The sequence below is a fragment of the Lolium rigidum genome, chromosome 7 (genome assembly GCF_022539505.1).
Source record: "Lolium rigidum isolate FL_2022 chromosome 7, APGP_CSIRO_Lrig_0.1, whole genome shotgun sequence".
In the NCBI taxonomy this organism is placed as follows: Eukaryota; Viridiplantae; Streptophyta; class Magnoliopsida; order Poales; family Poaceae; genus Lolium; species Lolium rigidum.
This window is the reverse complement of record NC_061514.1, coordinates 47,044,330-47,072,301: the sequence shown is the minus strand read 5'-3', so window position 1 is coordinate 47,072,301 and position 27,972 is coordinate 47,044,330. Positions and strand designations below refer to the sequence as shown.

At 45.3% G+C, this 27,972-nt stretch overlaps 3 protein-coding genes across 3 annotated transcripts; 2 read left to right on the top strand and 1 right to left on the bottom strand.

The window, feature by feature from the left end:
* Positions 1-242: 242 nt before the first annotated feature.
* Positions 243-5,131, top strand: LOC124677945 (helicase-like transcription factor CHR28). Its single transcript, XM_047213879.1, has 9 exons — positions 243-414; positions 515-693; positions 825-896; positions 989-1,063; positions 1,152-2,124; positions 3,017-3,147; positions 3,679-3,903; positions 4,137-4,610; positions 4,716-5,131. The coding sequence occupies exons 1-9, from the start codon at positions 330-332 to the stop codon at positions 5,001-5,003; spliced, it is 2,502 nt and encodes an 833-aa protein (XP_047069835.1). The 5' UTR covers positions 243-329; the 3' UTR covers positions 5,004-5,131.
* A 1,333-nt stretch (positions 5,132-6,464) lies between these two features.
* LOC124677767 lies at positions 6,465-8,480 on the top strand. The gene is made up of 3 exons (XM_047213730.1): positions 6,465-6,766; positions 6,916-7,142; positions 7,856-8,480. Exons 1-3 carry the CDS (start codon positions 6,481-6,483, stop codon positions 8,456-8,458), a joined length of 1,116 nt encoding a protein of 371 aa, XP_047069686.1. The 5' UTR covers positions 6,465-6,480; the 3' UTR covers positions 8,459-8,480.
* A 245-nt stretch (positions 8,481-8,725) lies between these two features.
* LOC124671275 (BURP domain-containing protein 11-like) lies at positions 8,726-9,762 on the bottom strand. The gene is made up of 2 exons (XM_047207669.1): positions 9,646-9,762; positions 8,726-9,457 (listed from the first exon to the last, which is right to left on the bottom strand). Exons 1-2 carry the CDS (start codon positions 9,760-9,762, stop codon positions 8,726-8,728), a joined length of 849 nt encoding a protein of 282 aa, XP_047063625.1.
* Between the last annotated feature and the right edge of the window lie 18,210 nt (positions 9,763-27,972).

Sequence of the window (27,972 nt, the reverse complement as noted above, 5' to 3'; positions counted from 1 at the left end):
ACACAGGATCTATCCTCTCTCAAGTTCATCGGTGATGCTACATGATTCCCCCTATAGTGACAGCCTGAAGATTTTGACTGATAATGATGATGGTGAGTACAGTACTATTTTCTTGATTAAAATTCTGGCAATTAACAGTGATTAAAATGGACACTGACGCGGCCTGTGACTAGCAACATTAATTTTTTCCATGTTTGAATTTTTCAGATGATATCTGTATGTATTCGGCTAAGCCTCAATCATTTCCAACCAGACATTCATCAGTGAGTTTCAATAGGGTCAAGGACGAGCCTAATTATTTTGGAAGAAGTGCTGCTAATGGAGGTGGGATGTTTTCTTCATCAATATCAGGAGATTGGAAACTGCCTTTTGCTACTGGCTGCCAGAAGGTCGAAACTGATAGCGATGATGACGGTGTGTAGCATGTACCTTGTTCTTTATAATATGGGTACTAGAGCAAAAAGATTCATACTGGTGCAAACTGTGACTAATAAGATACTTTCGCAACTTTCAGATGATGTCTACGAATATGAAGGACCGAGTTCACATACGACCTTTCATTCGGCAATGCCGTCCAGGAATTCAGTTGATGGTACTGAAGGTTTTAATGGATTTGGCACACAAAGCCATCCAAATGCAGAAAGTAGACCTTCTGGTCGTGATGAAAGATCTATATATGAAGAAGCCCTACAGGTATATAATGTTTGATTTATCGATACAGACAAGTCACTACAAAGATCATATATGATTAATCATGTGGTGACTTTGATCCTATTCTTATAACACCATGTATTTTACTACTTTAATCGAAACTTCTTATGCAGCACATCAGCCAGGAAACAAAGGAAGAAGATCTGCCTGAAGGTGTTATGTCAGTATCACTCCTTAAGCACCAGGTAAAATTTATCATCCAAACCATCAGGCATTGCAATGTGTGATTACTGGAGATATACTGTTCACCAATATGTTCTTCTCTTATGTTTGAAAGAAAATAGCATTAGCTTGGATGCTCTCCAAGGAGAATAGTTCACATTGTCCAGGTGGAATTTTAGCAGATGATCAGGTTAGTTTCATTTCCTAGCTTATTTCACTAGCTGTTACTTATTTTACCAATTTTTCTTTCTTAGAGCCAAATATGTTCCTTGATGTAGGGGCTTGGGAAGACAATATCCACTATTGCACTTATACAAAAGGAGAGGGCTCAGCAGTCTAACTTCATGTCTGCTGATTCCGACCGTAAAAGTTCTGTGTCATTAGACCTTGATGAGGATGACACAATGGTGATAATGAACAAGAAGGAAATCAAGGGTGAACCCTCGGCCTCCAATCTTGAGCTCTGTGCTGGTCGGTCAGGGACTCCTGTTAATACAATGGTCAATGCTCTTAAAGTTGAGCCCAAGAAGAAGACCAGAGTGAAATTACCATCCTCTGCATCAACCTTGAGGTCTGCTACAAAACCATCTGCAGGAACACTGGTGGTCTGCCCAACTAGTATTCTTAAGCAGTGGGCTAGTGAGATCTCTGCCAAGGCTACTGAAAGTTCCAAATTATCTGTTTTGGTTTATCATGGAGGTTCAAGGACTAAAGATCCAACTGAGTTGGCAAAATATGATGTTGTCATTACCACATATACTATTGTATGCCATGAAGTGCCCAAGCAAGACTCTGATGGTGATATGGACCAAAAGAACAGTGAGAAGTATGGGATTTGTCCAGATTTTGCTGCTGGCAACAAAACAAAACTGCCAAAAGAGACCAAGAAAAAGGCAAATAAGAAAAAGAAACTTAACAGTTCAGACGCTGACATCGAGGGTGGCCCACTTGCCAGGGTAAGATGGTTTAGAGTTGTGCTTGATGAAGCTCAAACAATAAAAAATCACCGGACTAAATCAGCTAGAGCCTGTTGTGGACTGAGAGCAAAAAGGAGATGGTGCTTATCGGGTACACCTATGCAAAATACAATCGACGATCTCTATAGTTATTTCCGCTTTTTGAAGTATGAGCCGTATTCTGTATACGGATCGTTCCAGTCGATGATAAAGAACCCAATTTCTAAAGGTTCAAAGCAGGGATATAAGAAACTCCAAACTGTCTTGAAGATAGTTCTGCTGCGGCGCACAAAAGGTGAAATTAAATGCTTTGGGAACATATAGCTGTCTGCAGTTTTATATCTTTTTGTTATCAACCATATGCCATGAAGGCATAAAATCCGCACAGTATTGCCTACAGAACGAACTCCAGCATAGTCTATGATATTAATCACTAGACCAGTAGTAATATCGATCTAGATGCATATCTATTTTACTGGCATTTTTGTTTCGGAAAGTGCAATCTTAATTTATCATCTTCCTCTTAAAACAGTGCAACCATACTTTATTATTTTCGTCTTGAAATTGCAATTTCTCATATGTATATTTATTATTTCATATATGTACGCAAAGTATTTTAGCATAATATCTCCTGTGCTTCCAGCCATGAAATACAACAGAAAAATAGAAAAGGTGAAATACTTTGAGTACATATATCTAGCTGCAGTTTATACCTTTTTGATATCTACCACATGCGTAAAGGTGTAAAATCCGCAAGGCGCACGCCATTGCCTACAGAACCATTTCAAGCATAGTCTATGGATGCATGCGTAGTTGGCTAATATTCTATTAGTATCGAAATGGATTTATCATAATCATTCTGCATAATACAATATCTCATATGTATATTTATTAGCATAAATATTTCCCATTTTACCAACCATGAAAATGAATTACATTAGAAAACTCAAGGGAGGGGTACCCGACAAGTTTACAATTATGGCGAACCATACTAGGCAGTCGGCAGTAAGCACCTTCTGAATTTTTGAGATGGTGTTCACACTTTGTACTTTCTCCCTCGGAAGGCAGTTCCATCATGTTTTGTTTTTGACTCTGTAATACGCTATTAAGTATGCATGGCTGTAACTTGGTTCTTTGTTGGCTGTGATATTTCCGTCATTGATGTGCTTTTGAACTGTTTCCCTTAGAAACACTACTTGATGGAGAACCAATCACAAAAATACCTCCAAAGACAATTGAGCTGAAGAAAATAAATTTCACACAAGAGGAGCGATATTTCTATTTGGCACTTGAAGAAGGTTTGCAGCAAAAGTTCAAGGTAGGTTCAAGATTACAGACTCTATTTTATTAAGTTTTTTTTCTATCCTTAGGTACTCATTATGATACTGTGTTTAAACTTTCGGTAATTATGGTGTGCTGTCTAATCTCAAAAGAAGTATCTCTTGGGCATTCCTTACCTGAAGTTCTGAATAGCTCAGCTGCGAATTACGCAACTTGGTCGTTGCTTTCAGGAACTTCTCTTAGAAAAATAGCATGATTATATCATCTATTGATACTTCCCAAACTGTTTGTTATACCTGTTGTCTTATGTTACCTGATAAAACCTTTTGATCTGGTTAGTTTTTTAGCTGTATTGGGCTTGGAGGGATTGTTCTTTACCTTGACTATTATTTTGATGAACATAATCAAAACATTTGCTTTACTTAGGTTTAGCAGCCTTGAGTTCAACACGGAATGCTCTTAATAATTTATACTATTTATAGTATTTTTTCCCAGAATATCCTTCAGTTGCCAAGAAATTTCGTTGTGAAATGTTTGTGATGCTGATATGTTTCTGTTTGTATCACAGAAATTTGCTGCTGCTGGGACGATAAAACAAAACTACGCAAACATTCTTGTATTGCTGCTGCGGCTTCGGCAGGCTTGTGATCACCCTTATCTTCTGAAGGATGATAATCATGCAAATTTGACCAACCCGGCTTCCATAGAAATGGCAAAACAGCTTCCTAGGGAAATAGTGATAAATTTGCTGGAACATTTGGAAGTACGGCATCCAACTTGTTGCATATGCGTGGTAAGCATCCTGTCTTGAGCCGAGGCAACAACTTTGCCTCTTCATTAATTAAGAAGACGTGCCTAGTTAATTAGTGGAAAACTGGGTGAAACCGAGTTACTTAACATCTATATGTATAAAGTTTTTACCTTATCTCTGGATTTTTTGCTGCAGAAGTGGCTAGTTCTTCCACAACTATTTTAATGAGTAGAATGAGTAGAATAATTTAATTTTGATTTCACCTCATTTTTCAGGAGCCACCTGAAAATTCTGTTATAACAACATGCTGCCATAATTTCTGCTATGAATGTGTACTTGAAAGCTTGAGTGAAGAAGAAGTCTGCCCCGTTTGCAAACAGAAATTAAGTGCTGAATTCGTTTTTTCACGTCCAGTATTAAGGCTCTGTCTCTCTGATGAATCATCCGCAGCAGCAGATGAGTCGTCCTCAATTTTTGAAAAGAGTTACATATCCTCAAAGGTCCAGGCCACCGTCGACACACTTAACTTAATCTTCAACACACCTGCCCTTACTGATAGTGATTCTATTGAACCAAGTCCTAGCAAAGTAGCTGCTTCTAAGGCAATAGTCTTCTCCCAGTGGACTGGTATGCTGGACGTGTTGGAGCTTTCACTGAATAGCAATCTTATAAACTTCCGGAGGCTTGATGGGTCAATGTCCCTCGATGTCCGAGGAGCAGCAGTGGAGGAGTTTAAGACTGACCCAGAGGTAACTTTTCTTGCATTCTATGCTTACTTTTTAGCGTTATATGCAGACACTGATTCATTTCCACCATTCAAGAGATAGTCATAAAGAACTGTTTTCATTCTTCAGGTAAGAGTAATGCTCATGACCCTGCAGGCTGGTAATCTTGGTCTAAACATGATAGCGGCTTGCCATGTGATTATGCTTGATCCCTGGTGGAACCCTTATGCTGAGGACCAGGCAATTGACAGAGCTCACAGAATTGGTCAGACCCAGTCTGTGACTGTCACTCGTTTTACCGTTAATGACACAGTGGAAGATCGCATTTTAGCCCTCCAGGTAATATTTTGGCTGAACATATTAAATTGGTATATTGACAGTTTCGAGAAAATGGTTGGTTCCACGTGTAGTTCATAGCATATATGGTTTATTAGTCATAAGGAACCATGCCCCTTCTCACTTTCAGTTAGTTTTCTGTTCTTATTTATTGGGAAGAATGTGTCACCACCCCTTCTATAAGAAGATGAATTAATGATGAGTGTAGATCGATAGTGTTATATAACAAAGTAACAAGATCTGTGCAGATACATAATCCCTGGAGGACTTGCTTTCTATTTTGAAAATATTCTTTTGTTGGAGGTCTGTTCAGCTAATTATAATATATATTATGGAGTAGCAAGACAGTGGTGTGTGGTTTTCGCGCTGTGCTCGTGTGTATGCATACCCCCTGTTATTTTTTGTTTGTTTGTTTGTTTGACGAAGTGTTTATGTTTCTCTTGCCAGGAGAAAAAGAGAGAGATGGTGGAATCTGCTTTGGGCGAGAAATCTGGTGACACTGAAAGTCGGCTCACCGTAGAAGATCTCGGGTATCTCATCAACGTATAGGGGCTGATCACACTACCCTTGGAATGCATGGCTAGTTAGTTATGCAAGTTCTTCTTGCACAAGTTTCCTGGCCATCTGTAGTGTAGGTTTTATCCTAGTTTTGCAGGCGCTGGAGCGAAGAAAAATTGTCACTTGATATGCGGCACGATTAATTTGATTTCGATGCTCCCATTTGTACATACTCTCTAGTTGAAAGAACATGATGTTTAGGCGTACCTTAGGCAAACGTCGGAACTTTGATGATGATATATATTTGTGTGCAGCTGCGGGCTGCCTGCTTGTTTTTATGTTTTTTTTTGGAAGAGGCTAAACCAAGTCGTTATTTATTCCAATCCCCCTATGGTGGATCATCTTATTTGTTTTGATGCTACATAATTTTGTTCTTTGACTTTGAGAACGTGTAGATTCTAGTTGTATTTGATTTCAAAACATATCATTTCTCAAAAGTGTGTGGGGTTGTTACTTGCCTGGAGGAAGAAACTGTGCAACTTCAGTGGTGTAACTTGAGTTTATCGATCCTTGCTGCTGTTGGGTCGGTGGTACAGAAGAAATTAAATACTACTACAGCCAGGCCCCTGACTCCAGCATTTGCCTAGTTCACTCACGCAGTAGCAAGACATTAAGGTTAAATGTAGCTTGAAAAAATGTGAGAGAGATATTAAGGTGAGATGTGATTCAGTTTTTCGTGTTACTTGTAATGCTGGTGATAAACTGATAATCAAACACTAAAGCTTATTTTTGGGGAACACGAAAGCTATTTACTTTTTTTGAGGGTGATTTACTTGTTTTTTCTAGGATCCAAAGTTTGTTTTAGACTCCAAAGCTTTTTTTTTAGCTTATACTCCAAAGCTTCTTCTGTGGGCTGCATATACGACACGAAGCGAAACTACTTGGGTGGCCCGCCAACGCGCTGTGCCTAGTGGGCCACGAAAGAATAGGAACTACTTGGACGAGCGGTTCTGATCCCGGGCCTTCCTCGCTACTGTGCTCTTCTCCGACGCCGGCGTCGATGGAGGCGGAGGCGGAGATCCCCGAGGAAGCGAAGCCGCCGAGGATGAACCGCAGGCAGTGGAAGGCCGCGAGGGGGAACCGCGAGGACAAGTGGACGAGGAAGGACCGCCTGCTGCTGGAGGCGAACGCGGAGAAACGCCGCGAGCAGGAGGCCGCGGAGGCGGCGGCGGACCTGGCGGCGGAAGCGGCAAACAAAGAGGACCCGGAGGCCGCCATCGCGACGCGCTACCGCGAGAGTTGGATCCAGATATTCTCCCGCTCCCACGGCTCCTACGAGGACGCCAGTAAGCACTGATTCCTTGGTTCTTCAGTTCAGTCCTCCTCTCCCCCCCGATCCCGGCCATTGATTCCTCTTTACTTTTTGATCTTGAGGGTTCGATTTGTTTGGTGAATTGTCATGGGTGAATTACTTGTCTGAATTTTGATCCTGCAGCCTCTATTCTACCGATGCGGTACACCGACGAGCCCCCGCCGCCCTATACCCGTGTAGGCTATGCTGATTCCGTGGTCATCTTCTCCGTGAAGGTGACACAAGTAAACCAGTGCCTCGAGTGGCCGCTGGATGTATACGGCATCGTTGCTGCGCGGGATTCAGTAGACCGCAATCGGAACCTCATCTTCAACCGCACCAGAGACAATTGCCAGACGCTCACCCCGGAGGTATATATATGCTCATTTACTTGATGCTATCTCAAGATGATATGCTAATCATCACACACGCAATGAGGGCGATTTTGAAATTATCTGTGATAAAGTGATGTAGTTTGAGTTCGAGCCGCCACGTTTTGACCATGGCTTGTACGCATCGGAAACAAGTTGTACACTAGAAAAGTTAACAAATCAGCTTGTGCCTGGTACATTTCAAGCACACCGGCTGGTCTTTCTTAAAGGTGATCAATTGTCCAAGTAATTATAATCAATGGTTCCAGAATTATTTGTGCTCACCTTTTCTATTGCTTTTCAATTTTATATTGTAAAGTAATCAAACAAAAACGTGCCTATGCTTTCTACTATTGGGCAACTACTGTGGTTGCAATCAGAACTCAAGTAGCTTACCAGGTTTGACAGTGGACCTTTTGTCAGCTTCAAGTTATCGGATTTGTCTTGCTTCCTTCTAATAGACAAGATCCCTGGATGATATAATTTTCTGCTCTTAGTCTAGTTTCCGTTTGTTCGGGCATGTCTGTTAATGGGGTTAGGCATATGTGATACTTTATTCAATAGGGAAGATTGACCAGTTAAATTTTCTTAGTTCCAGCAGTGCCAATCTCACTGTAGAACAGTATGGCAGTGAAATTTTACTGAATATTTATGTTTGGTCTCTTATTCACTAAGAACACAAATTTGATTACTTTGGAAACGTCATAATGCAGGATGCCTCTCTATCGTTGACTGGTCCTACCCGTGCTATCGTGATCATTGATCCTGTCAACTACGAGGTCGAGCTGAAAGTGAAGGGAGACACGCCTTCTCAAGATAAATTCCTAAGCCTTCTACTCATTGAGGACAAGTACTATGCTTCTGGTGAACCTTGCCATGGAGTTCACTGCCACACATACTCTTCTAAGCTAAGCACAGTGGAGTTGACAATCGGCCATCTTGCACAAACAGTAGAGGCTACTATCACATTTCAGGTCATCGAGGGATCCTGGCCAACTCACCATCATGGGCGATTTGTTGCACGTATGGCTCGTCTTAATGATCTGGAGATGGTGCTGCTTGATTCTCGGGATGGCATGGTGTCTGTCATGAGTGATGGTGTGATTGAGCTTTCACGATGTGTTGTGCCCGTCGAAGCAGATGGAGAACTGAAGCTTTGGGTGGATGCATGGCAGGGCAATGACCAGGCTGATGTTGTTGGCAAAGATCAAGTAACATTTGCACCTAGAAAAGCAGGTAGAAGTGAGGATACGTGTGATGTTGGGTTTTGTAAGATGCGAGTCAATGTTGTTTGGTCTCTTGTTGTGAACTGGTGATAAGTAGAAAAAAAGCACACAATCCTCCACGTAAAACACACAATCCTGCTTTCTTTTTGTGAAAATAAGTAAAGCACACAAGGGTTGTGTTACGCCACACAGTTCTTACGCACTATTATTTCACACACTGCATATCGATAGATGCAAGTACATAGTCGTAGACCCGTCCACATGATATATATATGCTCACACACACCATAAACCCCACACGCATCATGCGCGTTCACTTCTACCGGCATGTTGCATGTGCTTCTCCCTGCTAGCTATCTAGCTGCCCGGAACCCAGATGATGCTGAGCTTCGTGAGGAAGTGGCACACGGTCACCTCCCCCGGCTTGAGGTTGTGCAGCTCAAAGAAGGGGTTCTTTGGGCTCCACTTGGACGTGTCGAGGTGGCACACCGCCAGAGCCTCCATTGTCTTCGGCACCGCGCCGTCCTCCACGCTCGTCAGCGTCACTGTGTATGCGGACGTAGGGTTGGCTGTGTGGCAGTAGTACACGGCGTACGGGTAGGTCAGATCATGGCAGGTCACGATCTCCGACGACTCACCGGAGACCTTCAGGACGGCCGTCACGTTGTACCTCCCGCGAAGTGCCCGCGTGCCCGGAGCTTCGACGGGCAAATCGGCGGCGGAGAACGCGCGGACGTTGCGTGTCCTGAGAAGGGACGGAGGGAGCTCGGCGAGGGACTCGAGGGAGGTGGCGCAGCCGGCGCTTTGGCCAGGGAGTGTCCGTGGGTGCTCGCACATGTCCAACGTCCACCGTATCTTTCTGGCCATCCAGAGGGACGCCGGTGCGAACATGGAGATTATGTCGGAGAGGCGTTCGCTGGAGAAAGGGATGGAGCCAGCGACGCTGCGGGGAAGAAGACTCGGCAGGGAGCTGGTCGGCGGGATGGTCGGGGTGATGATGAAACCTGGTCGCAGCATGTCATGGAAGAAGAAGACGTCGGCCTGCTGCCTTTTGGTACTGTGGCTGTGAGCCTTGTGATGATGACTGCCCTGTCCTGTTATACGGCATGCAACGCGTATGTGCGATAGTGAGTATCATTTTTGAGAGAGTTTGTATTCAAGTAACTAATTCACAGAGATATTAAGATTTCTGAATCTGAATTTCAAAAATAGTAAAAAAGCAAGGAAACTGTACCATTCACATGTGTCTCATGTTGGCTTAAAATTATTTTCTGGACCTCTTTCTGTTCTGACCCATATGACATTGTGGCTTTGTTTGGATCATCTTCCTGTTCTGACCCATATGACATTGTGGCTTTGTGTGGATCATCTTCTTGTTCTGACCCATATGACATTGTGGCTTTATTGGGATCATCTTCCTGTTCTGATCCATATGATATTGTGGCTTTATTGGGATCATCTTCCTGTTCTGATCCATATAACATTGTGGCTTTGTTCGGATCACCTTCCTGTTCCGACCCATATGACATTGTGGCTTTGTTCGGATCATCTTCCTGTTCCGACCCATATGACATTGTGGCTTTGTTCGGATCACCTTCCTGTTCCAACCCATATGACATTGTGGCTTTGTTCGGATCATCTTCCTGTTCCGACCCATATAACATTGTAACTTCACGTGGACCCTCTTTGTGTTCTGACCCAAATGACATTGTGGCTTTGTTCGGATCATCTTCCTGTTCTGACCCATATGAAATTGTGATTTTGTGTGGATCATCTTCCTGTTCTGACCTATATGACATTGTGGCTTTGTTCAGATCACCTTCCTGTTCCGACCCATATGACATTGTGGCTTTGTTCGGATCACCTTCCTGTTCCGACCCATATGACATTGTGGCTTTGTTCGGATCATCTTCCTGTTCCGACCCATATGACATTGTGGCTTTGTGTGGATCACCTTCCTGTTCTGACCCATATGACATTGTGGCTTTGTTCGGATCATCTTCCTGTTCTGACCCATATGAGATTGTAACTTTGTTTGGATCATCTTGCTCTTTTGACCCATATGACATTGTGGCTTTATGGGGATCCTCTTCTTGTTCTGATCCATGTGATACTATATCTTTGCTTGGAACATCTTCACCTTTGTCCCAGACTTCATTGCGGTGAGGACAATTTGCATAAAAATGAGTCAACAAGGCAATCAACATGCATTCAAAGACACCAAACTAAAAACACATTATATGCACAATCTACTAATTACGTAGAACATGTCTAGTTGATGCCTCTCTATAGTAGTCATGACAACACCAAAACAAATATAACTTAGGTTTGCAGTATGCATGGCTAGTGCATAAAACTAACTCTTCATATCCCAACGAAGAAAGTCTTGCCTCCAATCCATAATAATTGTCAGGGTTTTAGCTCAATTTACTCTAAATTTGAACTAAAATCCTGACATTTATTATTGATCGGAGGGATAAAAGGAAAATGAAAAGGTATAAAAGAGTAAAAAATTAAAAATATTTGGCTATCCCTATTAATTTTATTTTCTTATAATATTATTTCGCCCTGTGCACTGCCAAGGGTTAATAATATTGTTAGCAGTTAAATAACAAAAAGTGGATGATTTATGTCAATCTGAGAGTATCACCACAAGATTTTTCTGAAGCTGTGGCTACTTTGAGTGGTTGTAAGTAGACATGGCAATTGCATTGAACAGAAAGGTCACAGTGCAGAGGGAGGGAAGGGGGAGACCATTTTGTTGGCCTAAGAGGTCACTGATAGCTGGAGGCATTGAAGTTCCAGGAGGGAGCGTCTCCCAGTAGGCCTTCGTCATTGGCGTCTCCGATTTCCGTGCTGCCGTTGTGGCGGCATTGACGAAACTCGCATGCCACCCTCCTCCTCTGGCGATCTGAGAACAGAAGAACAAATAAAACAAAACAATCGTCACAGGACACACACTAACTACGAAATACACAACAACTATAGCTACGCAACACACACTAATTAGCAACGTAAATGCGACTGGGAGTGTGATTTAGGCATATGGACTCACCAAGAGAAGTGACGCGATGAGTGGCACAAGCATGTTGTGTGCTACCATGTGCTGCATTGCTATTGCTGTTGGTAATGGTAATGAAGCAAAGCGTTTGAACCAGGGCCCTATTTGTAGACCCGTGAGTGTGGATATATGTTTAATGGTTAGCGAGATGCTTTTAAAGTACTACCTAGTTGACGAGTCCAAGATTCATGAACAACATATACAAAACTATGACCACATACCCTTAATTAGGCAGGATGCCCCACTGGGCAATGACCACTCAGCCATTCAGGTGACAACTTGTGGTTAAAGAGTGCACCATGCGTTCCACGCTTTTCTTTCTTTATTGGATACGGACGTGGCATGATTGCGATTGTGCATCACGCATAGAAATTCTCGGTAAAAATCTTGTCTTGATAGAAAAATAATGTAATACGTCTTATATTTTCGAATGGGAGGAAGTACTTTGATATATCTGAATCGAATATTCATACATGTTGGACCAAGAGTAAACGTACTCCAATGACATTAGTCATTCACCTCATATTTGATTCATTTTTTTAATCAGAACAAATATACAATATTGAGTAACAAGGTGAGCCTGGATTTTCTGGTGTATAATCACCTTCCAAAGTTCTATTCAGCCCTCTCTCGAATCTTTTCCTTATATAAAAAATACTTCATCAAAAAGGTTTAATTAGTGTTCCCGCAGGAGGATCTCCAATCCTGATCCACACAACAATATTTCTTAGCGCACTATTCAAGATATATAGTACTATAATTTTAGAAACAACAATTACAATGCATTAATTTTCAAAAGTTGCATCTAAATTTGATGATTTTGGGCTAATACCTGCATGTGATTGGAGGAGTAACATTTTTCTCCTATGCTAGTACCTATAAGAGGAGTAACATACCCCCTCCATCCTCAAATAAGTGGACGTGCAGGATTTTCAAGATAGGTTATTAAGTGGATAGAAGATTGCATTGGAAGATGTAAACCAATATCTCTCTTCTCTTTAATTTTTCCACATTCCATGAGCTAAATACATGTAGAAAATAAAGATAACATGTGATGTATATTACTGGGTTTGATTTATGTATGATGAGAGAGAAGTAACTTTTGCTATTTTAAAATCACTGAAAAATAGAAGTACACTCTTTTAAGGTTAAAGTTTGAGGCTAAACGTCCACTTATTTGAGGCTGGAGAAAGTAGGTGGTAAGATGCAACCACAAGCACTACCAACTAATTATTTTAATGACATGTGAGAGAAGTTTATGGATGTTACTATCATACTACTATAAGATAATGAGCCTTTCTACCTTACCACATACTACCTCCATCCCAAAGAATAAGGCGTGTTTATATTTCAAGACGAATTTTAACCATAAAAATTGAGCAAAAAAATCTTGATTATATTATATGTAATTAATATCGTTTGGATTCGTACTGAAAAGCATGTTCTAATAATGCTAATTTTATACAAACAATCTTTATATATTTGAAGAAATTCTTGGTCAAACAAAAAATACGTAAAATGAGGACGTCTTATTTCTTGAATCGGAGGGAGTATAAGATAATATCCACTACTCTCTCCGTCGTCAAATAAGTGTATTTCTAGTTTTAAAATTTGTTCTAAAAGGTGTATATCTACACTATCAATGCAGTTAGTTAATGTGTACTTATATCTGTCCCTTCCTTGTCTGGTCTAACCCTAGTGTTTAAACAACACACCGCGTGAAACTTGCGCTTGGTTTTTTAATTCTGCATTAAGACTAGACTGGCCCAGGGACCTTGCGACATGACAAATCTTCTCCATTACCCAAGCAAGCTTAGAGCATCTTCAGCCGTTGGGCTCGTCAAGCCAAAATCTAGCGCTATTTAGCGCTGGATTGGACGAAAGTTTGACCTGAGAAGGACCATTTTCCCAGCGGCGAATCCAGGATGGATGAAAGTTTTTGACAAGATTCAGCGAAATCAGACAAAACTAGACGAAACTCGTTCAAACATAAACGAAATTTAGTGATATTTAACGTATATAGGCGAGTTCGTACATATATAGGACGAATTCGTACATATATTTGAATTCGGCCAGATGCAAACATAAACTACAACTAAATAGCGGCCTTCTACATGGTAAAAGGCTGTGTAGTCGGCGCCGTCATCGTCGTCGCTCGAGTTGCCGGCGTCCTCGGACGGCGGCGCCTCGTACCAGCGGCTACAACCCTGGCCTGGGTCACCGGCGCGTGGCGGCGTCGGCCGGTAGAGGTCATCCTCGCTGCTCTCCTCGAGCTTGATCAGCTCGACGGGTCTGGGCGCGGCGTTCGTTGCCGAGGCCGGTGCGGCTGCGCGGACGGCGCGTTGCCGCGCGACAGCCAGGTCCAGCAGCCGTCACTGCTGCTCCGCCTCCTGCCGCTCCCAGTCCCGCCTGGACCACTCCAGCGCGGCGTCGATGAGGAGGGTGTTGTCGGCTGGCACCAGGTCCTTCAGCGACCTGGCGATCGCCTCCTCCGCCGTGGCATCCTCGGCGCGCTGGGCCTCCTCCTTGGCGAGCTGGTTCGCGGCGGCCTCCTTCTTCGACGACTTCCTCTTCCGCCCGCGCGATGGAGAGGAGAAGGGTTGGTCGCGGATGACGAGGGCGCCGCTGCTGCGCCCTTTGGTCGGCGGTGGCGACGCCGGCTCCTTCTTGACGAAGCGCGGTGTCGCCGGAGACGTCGGCTCCTTCTTGATGTAGCGCGTAGGCGCCGACCCGCCGGACCTGGACGCGGACCGCGACCCAGACGAGGAGGAGGACGGCGCCATCCTCCTCGGCGTCTAGGAACTACCGTGTCGGTGCGACACGGCAGCCGCCTCCGGTGGCGGCATCCCCAGAACGGGGGAGTTTCCTCCCTCCATGTGCGCGAGCACATTCGCGAGGGTGCGGCCAGGCGCGCTCCACCACCGGCGGCGTCCGGTGGCTTTGTTCCTTGCAGCAGGTGGAGGAGGGACGTCGTAAGCGGCGAGTTCGCGCTCATACCTGTGCCGGAAGAACTCCGTCCACGCCGTGTAGTTGTCCGGCCAGAACCGCTCCTCTGCGCGCTGCTCGTCACTGAGAGTGACGAGCACAACGTCGATCTCCGCCTCCAGGGTGGAGTGTGTTGTCGGCAGCGGCGGGATCGGGACGCCGCCCGCGCTGAGCCGCCATCCTCCCGGCGCGCGGAAGTCCGACGGCGCCTGGTACCCCGCCATGTGGAGGAGCCGCCCCTCCCATTGGTGGAGGGAGCGGCGGCCGAAGCCGTTGTTGGAAGCGCCATCGTTGTTTGCCATTGCGATCGCCGAGCTCGAGGTTGGGGAAGATTGGGGAAGTTTGAGGGAGACGGAGGCGTGGTGAATGTGGCCAGGCGCGGTAGTTCGGCGATAAATAGAGGTCGATACGTGTGACACCGATGCATTGGCATTAACTCGCCGCGTGGAAGCTACGCGATCGGCGAAGACTGACCGGCGGCAGGCTTTTTCAGCGCGTGGAAGGAGACACGCGGGAAGTTTTCTCGGTGTTTCCCGCGCTTTCGTTTCGTCCGGAGTCTCCGAGCGCTCCCCGGGGGGGCGGGGATGGCCTGGGCTCCCCGGACGGATGAAAGGCCTAATCCGGACGAAAACGAGAGTCCGGGGGCGCAACTGGATCGTTTTCGTCCATCTGGATGCAAAAAAAAAAGCGTCCTGAGGGTCTCGTCGGGGAGACGGCTGGGGATACTCTTAGCACAGACTAGCTAGCTGTGGAGCCAGCAAGAGGAAAAGTACGGACAAGCCACTTAATGCACTTGCTTCACATGTAGGCATGGGCGAAGCTCCCAGTAGGGTAAGGTAGGTATCTTGATTTTCAGTGAATACACTTAGGTGCGCGTGTTTTTCTGTAAATTTTGAGTGGTCATACGTCGAAAATGGACTCCGTATGAGAAAGTTATGTGTGTTTCGGTGAACAGAGCGCAAATCCGATTACAGACAAAAAAATAGACTATTTTGCCGCCAAACATAAACTCGTATTCTAGGTTCAATTTAAATAACATTGCTTGTATTACATAAATTTATCATTGAATGTACCCTAGTATATACAAGATAAGCTTGAGTTATTTATTGTACATACTTGTAGAATTGAAGACTTTAAAGATTTTAAGATATTTGAAATGCACATCATACTTTCTCCAACCACATTATTATCCTATTAAGATGACATTGGGTTTGCCCATGGTGACATGAAAAATTGAAAGAAATTTTTCAGCAAAAAAGATAATCAAAACCGAGTTACGCGAACGAGGGATAATCAAACGTCTTAATTGTTCGAATTACATTATATTTTTTAAAAAGATGTAAAGCTTTGCCGTTGAGTTAGTATTATTGGTATGTTTTTTAGATTTTGCTTATAATTAAATATGCTTTTATTTTTATTGTATGATATCATTACTTTTTTAGGACTATTTTGATATTTGCATCATTTAAGATTCGCCCTACCTTGAATTTTATTCGTCCTTCACCACTGCATGTAGGGGGCACTTAGCCGGTGTTTAATATTCTATGCATCTCTAGGCGTCGTCCTGAAAACTATCTTCTGCGTAGGTCTACCACTGCCGTGTAGTCCTCTATATCTGCGTTGAACCAGTGTATACAAAGTTAGCTTTTCTGTTTTCCGTTTTAGTGCTACTTTCTCTGCTTAGTAAGAGTATGTATGACACCACGCTCATGCAGTCATCACTACAAGGAAAAGCCTTATTGCCGGCGCACCAAAAACGGCTATTGCCGGCGCACCAGAGTCCGCCGGTGCGAACAGGCCGGTGGTAACAAGTTACCGCCGGCGCACCAGCTGGTGCGCCAGCAGCAACATGAATTATCCCCGGCGAACCAGGCCTAGTGCGCCGGCGGTACGTTTTTTCGAAATTAAAAAAAAAGCCCGATCCAGATCTAGATCTAGATCTAGATCTAGCTCGGGTTCATCTAGCTCGGGTCCTCGAAAATAGTGGCCGTGCGTCGCCTTGTCGTCGTTGCCGCGCCGGAGGAGAATGAGGCCGGAGGTGGTGGTGGTTTAGGAGGAGGAGCATGAGGCCGGAGGTGGTGGTTGTGGTTTAGGAGAGGAGGAGGAGGAGGAGGAGAAGATGGCCGGAGGTGGAGGTGGTGGAAGAGGAGGAGAAGGAGAAGGCCGGAGATGGAGGTAGAGCCCCGAGGTGGAGGAGATTACCGAAGGAGGAGGAGGAGGTCATCGGAGCCGAAGTAGTAGGAGGTCACCGGAGTAGTAGGAGGTCACCGGAGTAGTAGGAGGAGGAGGCCGTCGGTGAGTATTGCAAGGAGAAGAGGAGGAGGGAAAGAGAAGAAGGGGGGGAAGTGAGGAAAGAGAAGAGGGAGGAGGGCCGGCATGAATATATAGTACAGCTTACCGCCGGCGCACCTAGTATGGTGGTGCGCCGGGGGTAAATTTTTTATTTTTTTCACCCAAATCTTAAACCTGAAAAAAGTCCTGTTTCTGTTTTCCAATTGACGAATCCATTTTTTGTCCAAACGACCGTAGGCCGTTGAATTCGAATAGGAAATTTCGCGTAGATAGATTTTGATATAAAAAAGTTTTTCATCGGAGGTCGTATGCAACCAGAAATCCAGTTTTACCGAAAGATGACGCCATTTTGCATAATATATCGAAATTCATTTTTTCAATTTTTTATTAAAGGTAGATTACATAATACATGGGCAGTTCAAAGGATTTTATTTTTTGAATTTTCTATAATTTTCTTTTATTTTTTTCAAAACTGAAAAGGCGGTCCAGGGGGGGTGGTGTGGGAGGGAAAATCATGGCAGCCGGCGCACCATCAAGCTGCAGCGCCGGCGGTAAGAAACTTACCACCGGCGCACCAACATGGTGATGCGCCGGCGGTAAGGGCTCGATTTTCTTTGATCTGGTCTGGTCCCCTTCGAACTTTATCGCCGGCGCGTCTTTTTTGCTTGTGCGCCGGCAGTAAGATACCATCGCCGGCGCGGCGACATGTAGGTGCACCGGCATTATTTGCCACCGGCGCATGGATTTGCTGGTGCGCCGGTACTGCTATTTCCATCTATAGACTTTTTTCTAGTAGTGATGCTAAGGATCTACTGTATAAAACTATCTTACACTATTGCAAACTCTACGTTAACTATCTGGAACATCTACGGTTGGCTAGCTATCTACAGATTGTGAGCAACTAAACTGCAGTGCACAAAATATATGGACAACAAGATACCCACCCATGTTTCAAAAAGGATCTACTGTCGGATCTAAATCTCATGCATCTATATTGTTTGTCCTGCTTCAGTCTCTCTGGTTTTCAGTTATTAATTATGATACCAGTGAATGTTTTCATTAGAATGGGCAAACTGACGGCATGTATCAAGGTATTACTAGGAAGTTAGCTGACTGCAATGCTAGCAAGCGATACGCGGCATAAATGATAAGTAGTGCGATTATATAGTTCACAAAGTATCTTGATATAAATAGGACATAACAGTTTCAGAGATTGTGAAACAATGTAAAGTCAGTGCACTGGCATTTACACGGATGGAAAAAAGAGACAGCAGATAAACAACATAGCTACCATCACTTGCTAGTGAAATTAACCATATATTATTAAACATAGAAAACAACAACTGTTATTACAAAAGGTCATCTCAACGTTGTTAAGGTATGAGGGTTTGGGAGGAACTGGCTCAACGCTCTGGGGCGTGGCCTATCTCATATATATAGGGGTACCAAAGGGTACGTACAGGGTTACAAATACAAATACAGAATATACAGTCTAACACCCTCCCTCAATCTTAACTGTGGCCTGAAGTATTCAGTAAGTTAAGATTGCGTCTACATCTAAGGAACAGTGGAAGCGGAAGCGGTTTGGTGAAGATGTCAGCAAGCTGGTCCTTAGACGAGATGAACTTTATCTGTAGTCGTTTCTGAGCAACTCGCTCTCTCACAAAGTGGTAATCAACCTCTATGTGTTGTCAGCAGATAAACAACATATGTGGCGCCAATGTTGTCACAACATAGCATGGAACACTGGATTGAGCGACAGATATGTGGCGCCAATGTTGTCACACCACAGAATGGGCGGCTGCTTAGGAGTCATCTTCAATTCTCGAAGTAAAGACTGCACCCAAATAATCTCAGCGGTGGCATCTGCAACAGATTTATACTCCGCTTCAGTGCTGCTACGACAGACTGTGGCTTGCTTGCGTGCACTCCAAGCGATCAAGTTAGAACCCAGAAATACAGCATAGCCCCCCATTGATCGCCGGTCATCAGGGTTGCCAGCCCAGTCCGCATCACTGAAGGCAGAAAGCACAGCCGTGGGCGCCGGCAAAAGGTGAAGACCATGTGTGAGAGAGGAACTCACATAGCGCAAGATGCGCTTGACAGCAGTCCAATGAGTATCCCGTGGCGCATGCGGGTACTGACAGACACGGTTTACTGCATAGGAAACATCAGGACGAGTGATGGTAAGGTACTGGAGACCTCCAACAATGCGGCGGTACTCAGTAGCATCATCAGCAGACAGCAAAAGACGGGAGAGACTTGTATAGGATCTCTCCATTAGGTAGGATCATAGGATCAACCCAGAAAAAACATACTTTGAACAGGCGAAAAAATCTGAAAATAATAAACAACATGCATATAGGTTGTATCTACAACTCCAAGAAATTTCAGCTTAAAATCTGATCTACACTTGGAGAAACAAAAAAGACAAATTCTATTGTGAATAGTGTCAGATCTGGTTGAGTAGTATTTCACACTATTCACACTCAGATTTATCTTTTTTTGTCTCTCCAAATGTATGTCGAATTTGAAGTTGCAAATTTTTGGCGTTGCATATATAACATAGATGTGTGTTGTGATTTTTTTTCAGATTTTTTGAACATTTTTTGTCTTTGCAAAAAAATTGTTCTCATATATCCTATCTAAGACCTGATCCTACCCAAGTCTTCCCCAGCAAAAGACCACCATCAGCAGATAGAATCTCAGTAGAGGACATCGGTGTAAGCGCAGCCTTGCAAGCAAGCATACCAGCACGGCGCAAGAGATCCTGTGAGTACTTCTGCTGAGAAAGAGTGAGCCCATCGCCAGAATAGGTAACCTCCAAGCCAAGAAAATAATGTAGCTTGCCAAGATCCTTGAGAGCAAACTCAGACCCAAGAGCGACAATCAACCTGTCCGTAGCAGCAACAGATGAGCTGACCAAGATAATATCATCAACATAGACCAGCAAATACATGGTGAGCTGGGACGCTGAAAAATGAACAGTGAGGTGTCAGCAGTGGAGGGAACAAATCCATGAGCGCGAAGAGCTGCACCAAGCCGGGCATGCCAGGCGCGAGGCGCCTGTTTCAGGCCATAGAGAGCTTTCACCAATCGACAAAGATGCTGTGGACGAGCAGGATAAACAAAACCAGGGGGTTGGCGCATGTACACCTCTTCCTCCAAAACGCCATGAAGGAAAGCATTCTGAACATCCAACTGACGAAGAGTCCAGCCCCGAGTAACAGCAAGTGACAAGAGCAGCCGAATATTGGTAGGTTTAACAACAGGACTGAATGTATCCTCGTAGTCAAGCCCATACCTTTGCTTGAACCCTTTGGCAACCAGACGAGCCTTGTAGCGCTCAATGGAACCATCGGCATGCTTCTTCACCTTGAATATCCATTTGGAGTCAATTATGTTGACACCCGAGCGGGGAGGAACGAGCTGCCACGTGTCATTGTTCTGAAGAGCTTGATATTCTAGATCCATGGCAGCACGCCAATGTGGAATGCTCATAGCAGCCTGATAGTGTCGTGGTTCAGCAGACGGGTCCGCTTGCGCTTGAGCAAGGCAAGAGGCAATCCATGCAACAGTGCCATCGGTGCGCTCCTGGGGGCGATGAATCCCGCTGCGACTACGTGTATGTGGACGCAGTGCAGGCGGAGGCGGCGGTGGTGGTGGAGGTGGCGGTGTTGGCGAGGATGACACGGGCGAGTCGACACTCTCAGTGGTCGAGGGCGACGTACAGGGGGTCGCCGGTCCAGTGGAGAAGGCCGGCCCAGCAGGAGCCGACCGCGCGGGCGACGTACAGGGAGGCGACGCCGGCCTGCTTGGACCAGGCGACACCGCGGGAGATGGCTGTGGGCTGGGCACCGGCCCATCGGCGGACGGCGAGGCGGACGCCTCGGGACGCGACGCCGCTGCATGTCCCATGCAGCGATCGACGTCGGTGGCAGCACGCGGCGCGGCGGGCGCATCCAGGAGCTCAAGGCAGGCTCCGCGACCGGTACCTGCACCGTGGTTAGGCAGTAACACAGGCGAATATGCAACATCATCAAATTGGCCAAGACTAACTGGAGAGTTATTTGTGGGTGGTGAAACAGTTGAAGATGATGGCATATCGGAAAAGGGAAACACGTTTTCATCAAAGACAACGTCGCGAGATATGTAGACACGGTTTGTGGGAACATGGAGGCACTTATAGCCTTTGTGAAGAGCACTATAACCGAGAAAAACACACTTTTCGAACGAAACTCAAGCTTTCGATTGTTGTAGGGCCTAAGGTGAGGCCAACACGCACAACCAAAAACCTTGAAGAACGTATAATCAGGGAGTTCCTTGAACAAGAGCTCAAGGGGTGTCTTCATATTAAGGAGCCGTGTGGGAGTTCTATTGATCAAAAAACACGCGAGTGGAAAAGGCATCACTCCAAAAGCGAAAAGGCACAGATGCATGAGCAAGAAGTGTGAGGCCAGTTTCAACGATGTGGCGGTGCTTGCGCTCAACCGCACCGTTTTGCTGATGTGTGTGTGGGCAAGAAACGCGATGCGAGATCCCAAGTTTGCTAAAGAAGGTGTTGAGGTTGCGATATTCACCACCCCAATCCGACCGAACATGAATAATTTTGTGGCTAAGGAGTCGCTCGACATGAAGCTGGAATTGCACAAACACATTAAACACATCAGCTTTGCTTTTAAGTAAATAGAGCCACGTAAAGCGACCGTACGCATCAATGAAACCGACATAATAAGTATGACCACTAACGGAGGTTTGGGCAGGGCCCCATACATCTGAATAAATGAGTTCAAGAGGTTTATGAATAACTCTAGTAGAGGAAACAAACGGTTGCCGATGACTCTTTCCCTGCTGACAAGCATCACACACTGCTAGACTTTTATTGCTAGATAACGTAGGGAGCTCATGGCGACGAAGAACATGGCTCACTACCGGAGACACAGGATGACCAAGGCGCGCATGCCAATGTGCAGTCGACACACGCACCCCACTGAAGACCTCCGGGCCTGACGGCGCCTCCAACGCGTACAAGCCCTGGTGAACTCGACCTCTAAGCAGAACCTCCCGCGTGACTCGGTCCTTTATGAGAAGATGAAACGGATGAAACTCACAGAAAACATCATTATCATAAGTAAACTTACGAACAGAAAGAAGGTTGCGAGTTACTAGGGGAACACGGAGGACATTGCGAAGATGTAATCGGCGGGGGGTGTTAGAGAGAAGAGATGCTTGGCCAACATGAGTGATGGGCATACCTGAACCGTCAGCGGTGCGGACCTTGTCTTGGCCACGGTAGGGCTCGTTGGAGTTGAGCTTACCCATCTCACTTGTCATGTGATCCGTTGCCCCGGTGTCGAAGTACCAGGTGGGATCAATGGCGAAGGAGGGGGTGTAGCCGGAGTAGTTGTCGGCGATGGCGGCCTACTTCTCGTTGCCGCGACCGTCATTGCCGATGCCGAGGAAGTCGCGCTTGAAGCGACGGTGGCACCGGGATGCAAGGTGGCCGTCGATGCCGCACAGTTGGCAAGTGGGGCGAGGGCGCCCACCCGAGGATGGCGGAGCTGGTGGGCGAGGCTGCCATTGGCCGGGTGGGCGAGGCTGCCACGGACCTCCAGCGGGCGGGCCACCAGGGGGCGAAGGGGCGCCGCGACCACGACCACCACTAGGGGCGCCACGGTAGGCCGCATGTGCGGCGAAGTCGTGGACGACGGAGGCCTCTTGGCGACGCGCCTCAACACGCCGCTCGGTGGCCAGTAAGCGCGTGTACAGCTCATGAGGAAGGATCGGTGTGATTCGATCCTCCACATGCTCCACCAGATTGTCATACTCCTTGTCAAGTCCATGTAGGACATGCTCAACGAACTCGGAGTCCCGGAGAGGCTGGCCGATAGAGGTCAGCGTGTCCGAGATTGTTTTGATCTTGTTGAAGTAGTCGTGTGCAGAGGAGTTCAGCTTCTTGCAGTCGCCGAGTTGGCGACGAAGATCATTGCCTCGGGCCACGGACTGCTGAGCATAGCTCTGCTCGAACGTGCGCCAGATGTCGTAGGAGGTGGCGGCAAACATCACAAGGCCGGCGACGCCCTCCGTGAGCGAGGACTGCAGTGCCGAGACGATAGCCTGGTCTTGGGCGACCCGGCGGCGTAGAGGGGTTTTCCGCCTCCACCCTCGTGCCGTTCGCCGTCGGTGCAGCCGACCGTACGAGACGGACGGGGAGACTCCCATCGACGAACCCATCGAGGCGACGGCTGCGAAGAAGAGGCAAGATCTGCGCGCGCCGGCACGGATAATTATCAGGTTTAAGACGCACAGTAATCAGATTGGTTAGCTGATACGGAGTTGGGGCAGCGCCATCCGCGGAGGCCGGAGCGTCGGCGATGGCGGGCGATGCAGCGGGGGCCGTCAACAACGGGATCGGCGGCCCGGACAGGTTGGTGCCGGCAAGGGGCGATGCAGCAGCGACGGTGGACGCGAAGTTGGGCGGTGGCGGCGGGAACGCACCACTGGAGAAGCTGGAGAAGGAACCCACCTCTAGGTGTAGCGGGCGGGTCGTGCTGTACAATGCCATCTGACTCGTGGCGCTCGTGGCAAGGAGCCGAGCGAGCGACGGCGGGACGGCGAGGGCAGTGGAGGCCGTGGAGGACGGCGGGACGACGAGGGATGTGGAGGCCGTGGAGGACGGCGGGACGGCGAGGTCCGTGGAGGCAGGATCGGTGGCGGGGAGGGCACCCGAGGCGCTTGAAGCGGCTGCACCAGTCGTCATGGCGGCGGCGGCGCGATCGGAGAGATCGGTGGCGACGGCCAAGAGAGAAAGAGAGGTGCGGCGGCCGGGGGTAACCCTAATTGCGGTGCTCCGATACCATGTTAAGGTATGAGGGTTTGGGAGGAACTGGCTCAACGCTCTGGGGCGTGGCCTATCTCATATATATAGGGGTACCAAAGGGTACGTACAGGGTTACAAATACAAATACAGAATATACAGTCTAACAAACATTGGGCAGCACGATTAACTTCAGGAATCAGGAAAGAAAAAAGATCGGCCACCAATACCACCACAAAACCTTCAATGTAAGTTGTACATTATACGTATGTTGAGAGCACATTATACGGAGAACTCATAGCGGAAAATTGGAATGAACCATCTGATGCCCGCACTGAAATGTGCCCTGAAAACAAAGCAGCAAATAATATGAATTGTCCAAATACACAGCACATATGTATATCAGAAAACATGAGGACAGAAACAAACGGGCATGCCTGTGTAGGATATAGTAAGTATTTGTACAGTTAGGAAAGCACTTCCTATAATATACTAGAAAATATGCACGAGCGTTGCGGCGGATTGTTTTTTATTAAGTATGTTATTTTAGGGGACACAACATCAAAAATATTTGAGAATATATTTTTGCTCATTTTCAAGTGTCTAACTTCATCCACGAATCTCACTTAGCTAAATTGCCTTACAACTAATTTTTAGATTTTTATAAAATCTCAATTCACATGAAATTGTAATTTAGATAGTTTTCAGATTGAGTCAGAAGTAAGGGGCCCCCTCACCGAAAATCATTAGTGTAGCTCGAGCTACACATGGCTCTTTTTTTGAAAAAGTTAAAGACAACATTTTAAAGTTTCAAAGAAATTTGAACTTAAATCTACATGTTGACAATATTATGATCTATAAACATGAAAAGTTTTAACTGGAAACACCTTATATTCGGAGCTATGCAAAAATGAAAAGTTCTGATACCAATAGTAGTGAATAGTGTGATATTTCAAAATCTCAAAATCTTTCAGATTTTTTCATTTTTGTGGAACCCAGAATATGAGGTATCTCGAGTTCAAATTTCACAGATTGGTAGTTCACACTATTGTCTAGATCTGGATTTTTCTTCATATTTTTTTGAAACTTTAAAATCCAATTTTCAATTTTTGCCAAAAATGAGCTATATGTAGCTCGGGCTATAAAAATTCTCTCTCCTCCTCCTCATCTAGTTTTGTAACTTGTAATGTTGTGGACTTGTTTCATGTAGGTAGGGCGGGGTCTGTGCGTGTCCTGACATTTTGTCTTTATTGTTTTGTAGTAGCCAGGATGGTAAAAGGATGGCGTGTAAAAAAAAGTAACAACAAATAATTGCAATTCAAAATGCAGAAATAGGGACTAAGTCCGCTACATCATTTCCGTTTTCTTTTGCTCAAAATCATTTCTGAATTTGTTTTTACCAATTTACATATAAAGAATGTATCAGAATAAATTTCCTAGTAGGAATACCAATCTAACCAGTGTGCTATTTTACAAAAGAGATGATTTTTTTACAGTATGATAGGTTAATTTTCTCACCGAACCGTACAGCTGTGCTATCCTTATCCTCTCTCTAGTCTGACATTTTAACAACGACACCCGTGTCCTCAATTTCTTGCTTTTGCATCGATGCTAGCAGTTAGTTATAGAACTACAACAAGCATGCGGGTTAGCCGATGCGAGGCGGCAGTGTAGTCCAGATGGAGGAGCCATGGACGGTCAGCAAAGTGGAATAGGCGTCCTCGTCACCTGTCCTTGGAGGACATCCAGCACCTGCCGATGGATGGATCTGCGAGTTGAGCGAGACCAGCGGATGTCCCAGATCGCATCGGCCGAGCCAAAATCTGATCGTACCCAGCAACGGTAGCGATGCTCCTCAGGCTCCCGTGCAGATACATCGAGGTCTCGCCCTGACAGGTACGAGGTACACAAGTAACCATCGCGAGCTTCTTGTTTGGCCGCTGATTCTCTGGCATGGCAAAATCGTGTCCTTTTGATTATGCACTACAACCCACAATCCCTCTAGAGTCTCATCCATCTTTAATATAGGGAGAGGCGTGGCTTCTCTCCTTTTTTTTTTAACAAGGGTAGGGTGCAGAGCACCCTAATTTCATTACTCATAGACATTGTACAGATACAAATATTGTTCTAGAAGGTGGTAATCTGTTGATTGCCACAGATACAGGACAAGAAAAGGAGCCATGAGTAGGATTATTGCAAGAACATAAAAGTGAGATTCTTGGCCGAAGGTGATGAAGATTGTCCAGAAACTGCACAGCTTGTCTCCTAATCTCCCCTAGAACAGCCGGATTTGTTCCTCCCTTTGCTTGGACCGCCTTCGCTAAGCAGAGGTTATCTGTAAAAAAGAGGGGTTCCTGCAACATAAGAGAAGAGGCGACGTTTGCTGCAATTAAGAGTCCTTCTGCTTCTGCCTGCATTGGAGTGGAGACAAGAACTGTCTTCGCTGAGATGAAAACGTCAGTGGCGTGTTGGCCATTCTTCCAGGTGAGGTATATGCCAACCCCTGCTTTTACTGCTTGTCCATTTGCTCGTTTTTTCCAAGCTGCATCCATAATTTTTTTTGGACCAGAGTATGACAGCTCAACAGGGACTAAAACGAGCTTGGTAGGAGGAGTAGGGTTTTTCTGAATTTGCAAGCTGTTTAGTAAGGCATTTGCTCTTATGATTACTTGATTGGGCTGCTCCTCAATATTGTTGAAAAGCTTTTCACATCTTATTTTCCAAAGACACCAGAGGAAAGTAAAAATGTTTTGAATGTTAACATGCGGATGATCCAGAGCAAGAAGTTGAAGCACAGTGGTATGTATGTTCTGAGCATTTTGAGCAATTAAATCCATTCTAAGATACCAAGGAGCATGAAACCAAGAAGCTCTAACAAAAGTGCAGGTAAAGAAAAGATGAGAATCATTTTCCTGTAATCCGCACCTGCAACAAATATTAGAAATATGCCTAGAATACCTTGAGGCTCTTTCTGTTGTTGGGATGGCTCTTCTTATAATTCTCCATGCAAAGGTTTTGACTCTTGGTAGCAACTCCTTGTTGTTCCATACCTTGTGTAGCAAGCCAAGCGTTGCATTATCAGGAGGAGTTGGCTTTGGGGAACCTGCATCAAAAAGAGCCTGCAGACAAGTTTTGTATGCAGCTTTGGTGCTGCATTTTCCATTAGGGGTTAACTTCCAACAAAGAATATCAGGATCATCATAAGGAATGATGTTAACAACTTTTATAGAGTCAGATGTGTTTCTTTGGAAAAGATTGTCTATGAGCTCAACATTCCAGTGCTTAGTGTGAGGCATCCATAAATCTTTGACAACAGCAGGATAAACAAAATGGGGATGTTGGATGATAAGATCATCATAAATAGATTCCCAGGAGGTACACCAGGGAGTACTCCAAATGGAAACATTCCCTTGAGAAATTTGATAGAAGGAGTTATGTTGCAGCAGAGGAAGAGTTTTGATAACCGAGGTCCAAAAAGCAGATTTTGGTAAGTTTGATTTAGCTCTCCAAATAGCAGTGTCATTAAAATATTTTGATTTGAGAATAAGATGAATTTGGCTCTGAGGGTTTTCAGTAATTCTCCAGGTAGCTGAGAGAATGAGAGAATGGTTGACAGCAGATAGATTCCTGATTCCTAGGCCTCCTTCTTTTGTTGGAGTACAAATGTTTTTCCAGGCAGCAAGACACAAAGGTTTATGATCAGGGTCATTATTAATTCCTGTCCACCAGAAATTCCTTATAATGGCAGTGATTTTTGCAAGAAATTTCTTGGAGAAAATTATATTAGACATGTAGTAGACAGGTATGGAAGAGAAAACAGATTTGATAAGCTCTAGCCTGGAAGCATGAGATAAAGACTTGGCTTTATAAGTTGAAAGTTTAGATTTGAATTTTGCTAGAATAAAATTGTAAGCTTCAGATCTATTTTTAGCAGGCAAGATCAAAGGATGACCCATATGGATGAAGTTATCATCAATATCAGGGACAAGGAAGATATTTTTAAGCTGAGCTTGGGTAGTGCTGTCTACAGATTTACTGAAAATAATACCTGATTTGTTCCAGTTTGGAATTTGGCCTGAGTGCCTGCAAAAATTCTGAAGAATATGTCTGATAGCCTCACCCTCTTGTTGAGTTGCATTCCACAAATAAGAAGATCATCAGCAAACAGAAGAGAGTGGATGGGAGGGCAGTTTGGTCCAAGAGTTATGCCATTTAAGGTTGCTTGAGAAAGGCCTTGCTGAAGCTGGATAGATAATTCATTTATTGCAAGCACAAAGAGGTAAGGGGAAATGGGGCAACCTTGCCTTACTCCTCTAGAGCTGGTGAAATTTGCATAAGCTTGACCATTGATAATAACAGAGAAAGAAGGGGTCGAAATGCAAGCATGAATGAGGTTGATGAAATGACCATGCAGCCCTTTACGAGTGAGAGCGGAGAGAATGAAATTCC

Excerpts from the sequence above, each read along its gene's own strand:
- LOC124677767 (XM_047213730.1), top strand. The coding sequence starts at position 6,481 with ATGGAGGCGGAGGCGGAGATCCCCGAGGAAGCGAAGCCGCCGAGGATG. Across the intron at positions 6,767-6,915 it reads CGGCTCCTACGAGGACGCCA|CCTCTATTCTACCGATGCGG; the intron begins GTAAGCACTGAT and ends TTGATCCTGCAG. Across the intron at positions 7,143-7,855 it reads GCCAGACGCTCACCCCGGAG|GATGCCTCTCTATCGTTGAC; the intron begins GTATATATATGC and ends GTCATAATGCAG.
- LOC124677945 (XM_047213879.1), top strand. The coding sequence starts at position 330 with ATGTTTTCTTCATCAATATCAGGAGATTGGAAACTGCCTTTTGCTACT. Across the intron at positions 694-824 it reads TATATGAAGAAGCCCTACAG|CACATCAGCCAGGAAACAAA; the intron begins GTATATAATGTT and ends CTTCTTATGCAG. Across the intron at positions 2,125-3,016 it reads TCTGCTGCGGCGCACAAAAG|AAACACTACTTGATGGAGAA; the intron begins GTGAAATTAAAT and ends TGTTTCCCTTAG.
- LOC124671275 (XM_047207669.1), bottom strand. The coding sequence starts at position 9,762 with ATGTCATATGGGTCAGAACAAGAAGATGATCCACACAAAGCCACAATG. Across the intron at positions 9,458-9,645 it reads ATGGGTCAGAACAGAAAGAG|GGCAGTCATCATCACAAGGC; the intron begins GTCCAGAAAATA and ends ATAACAGGACAG.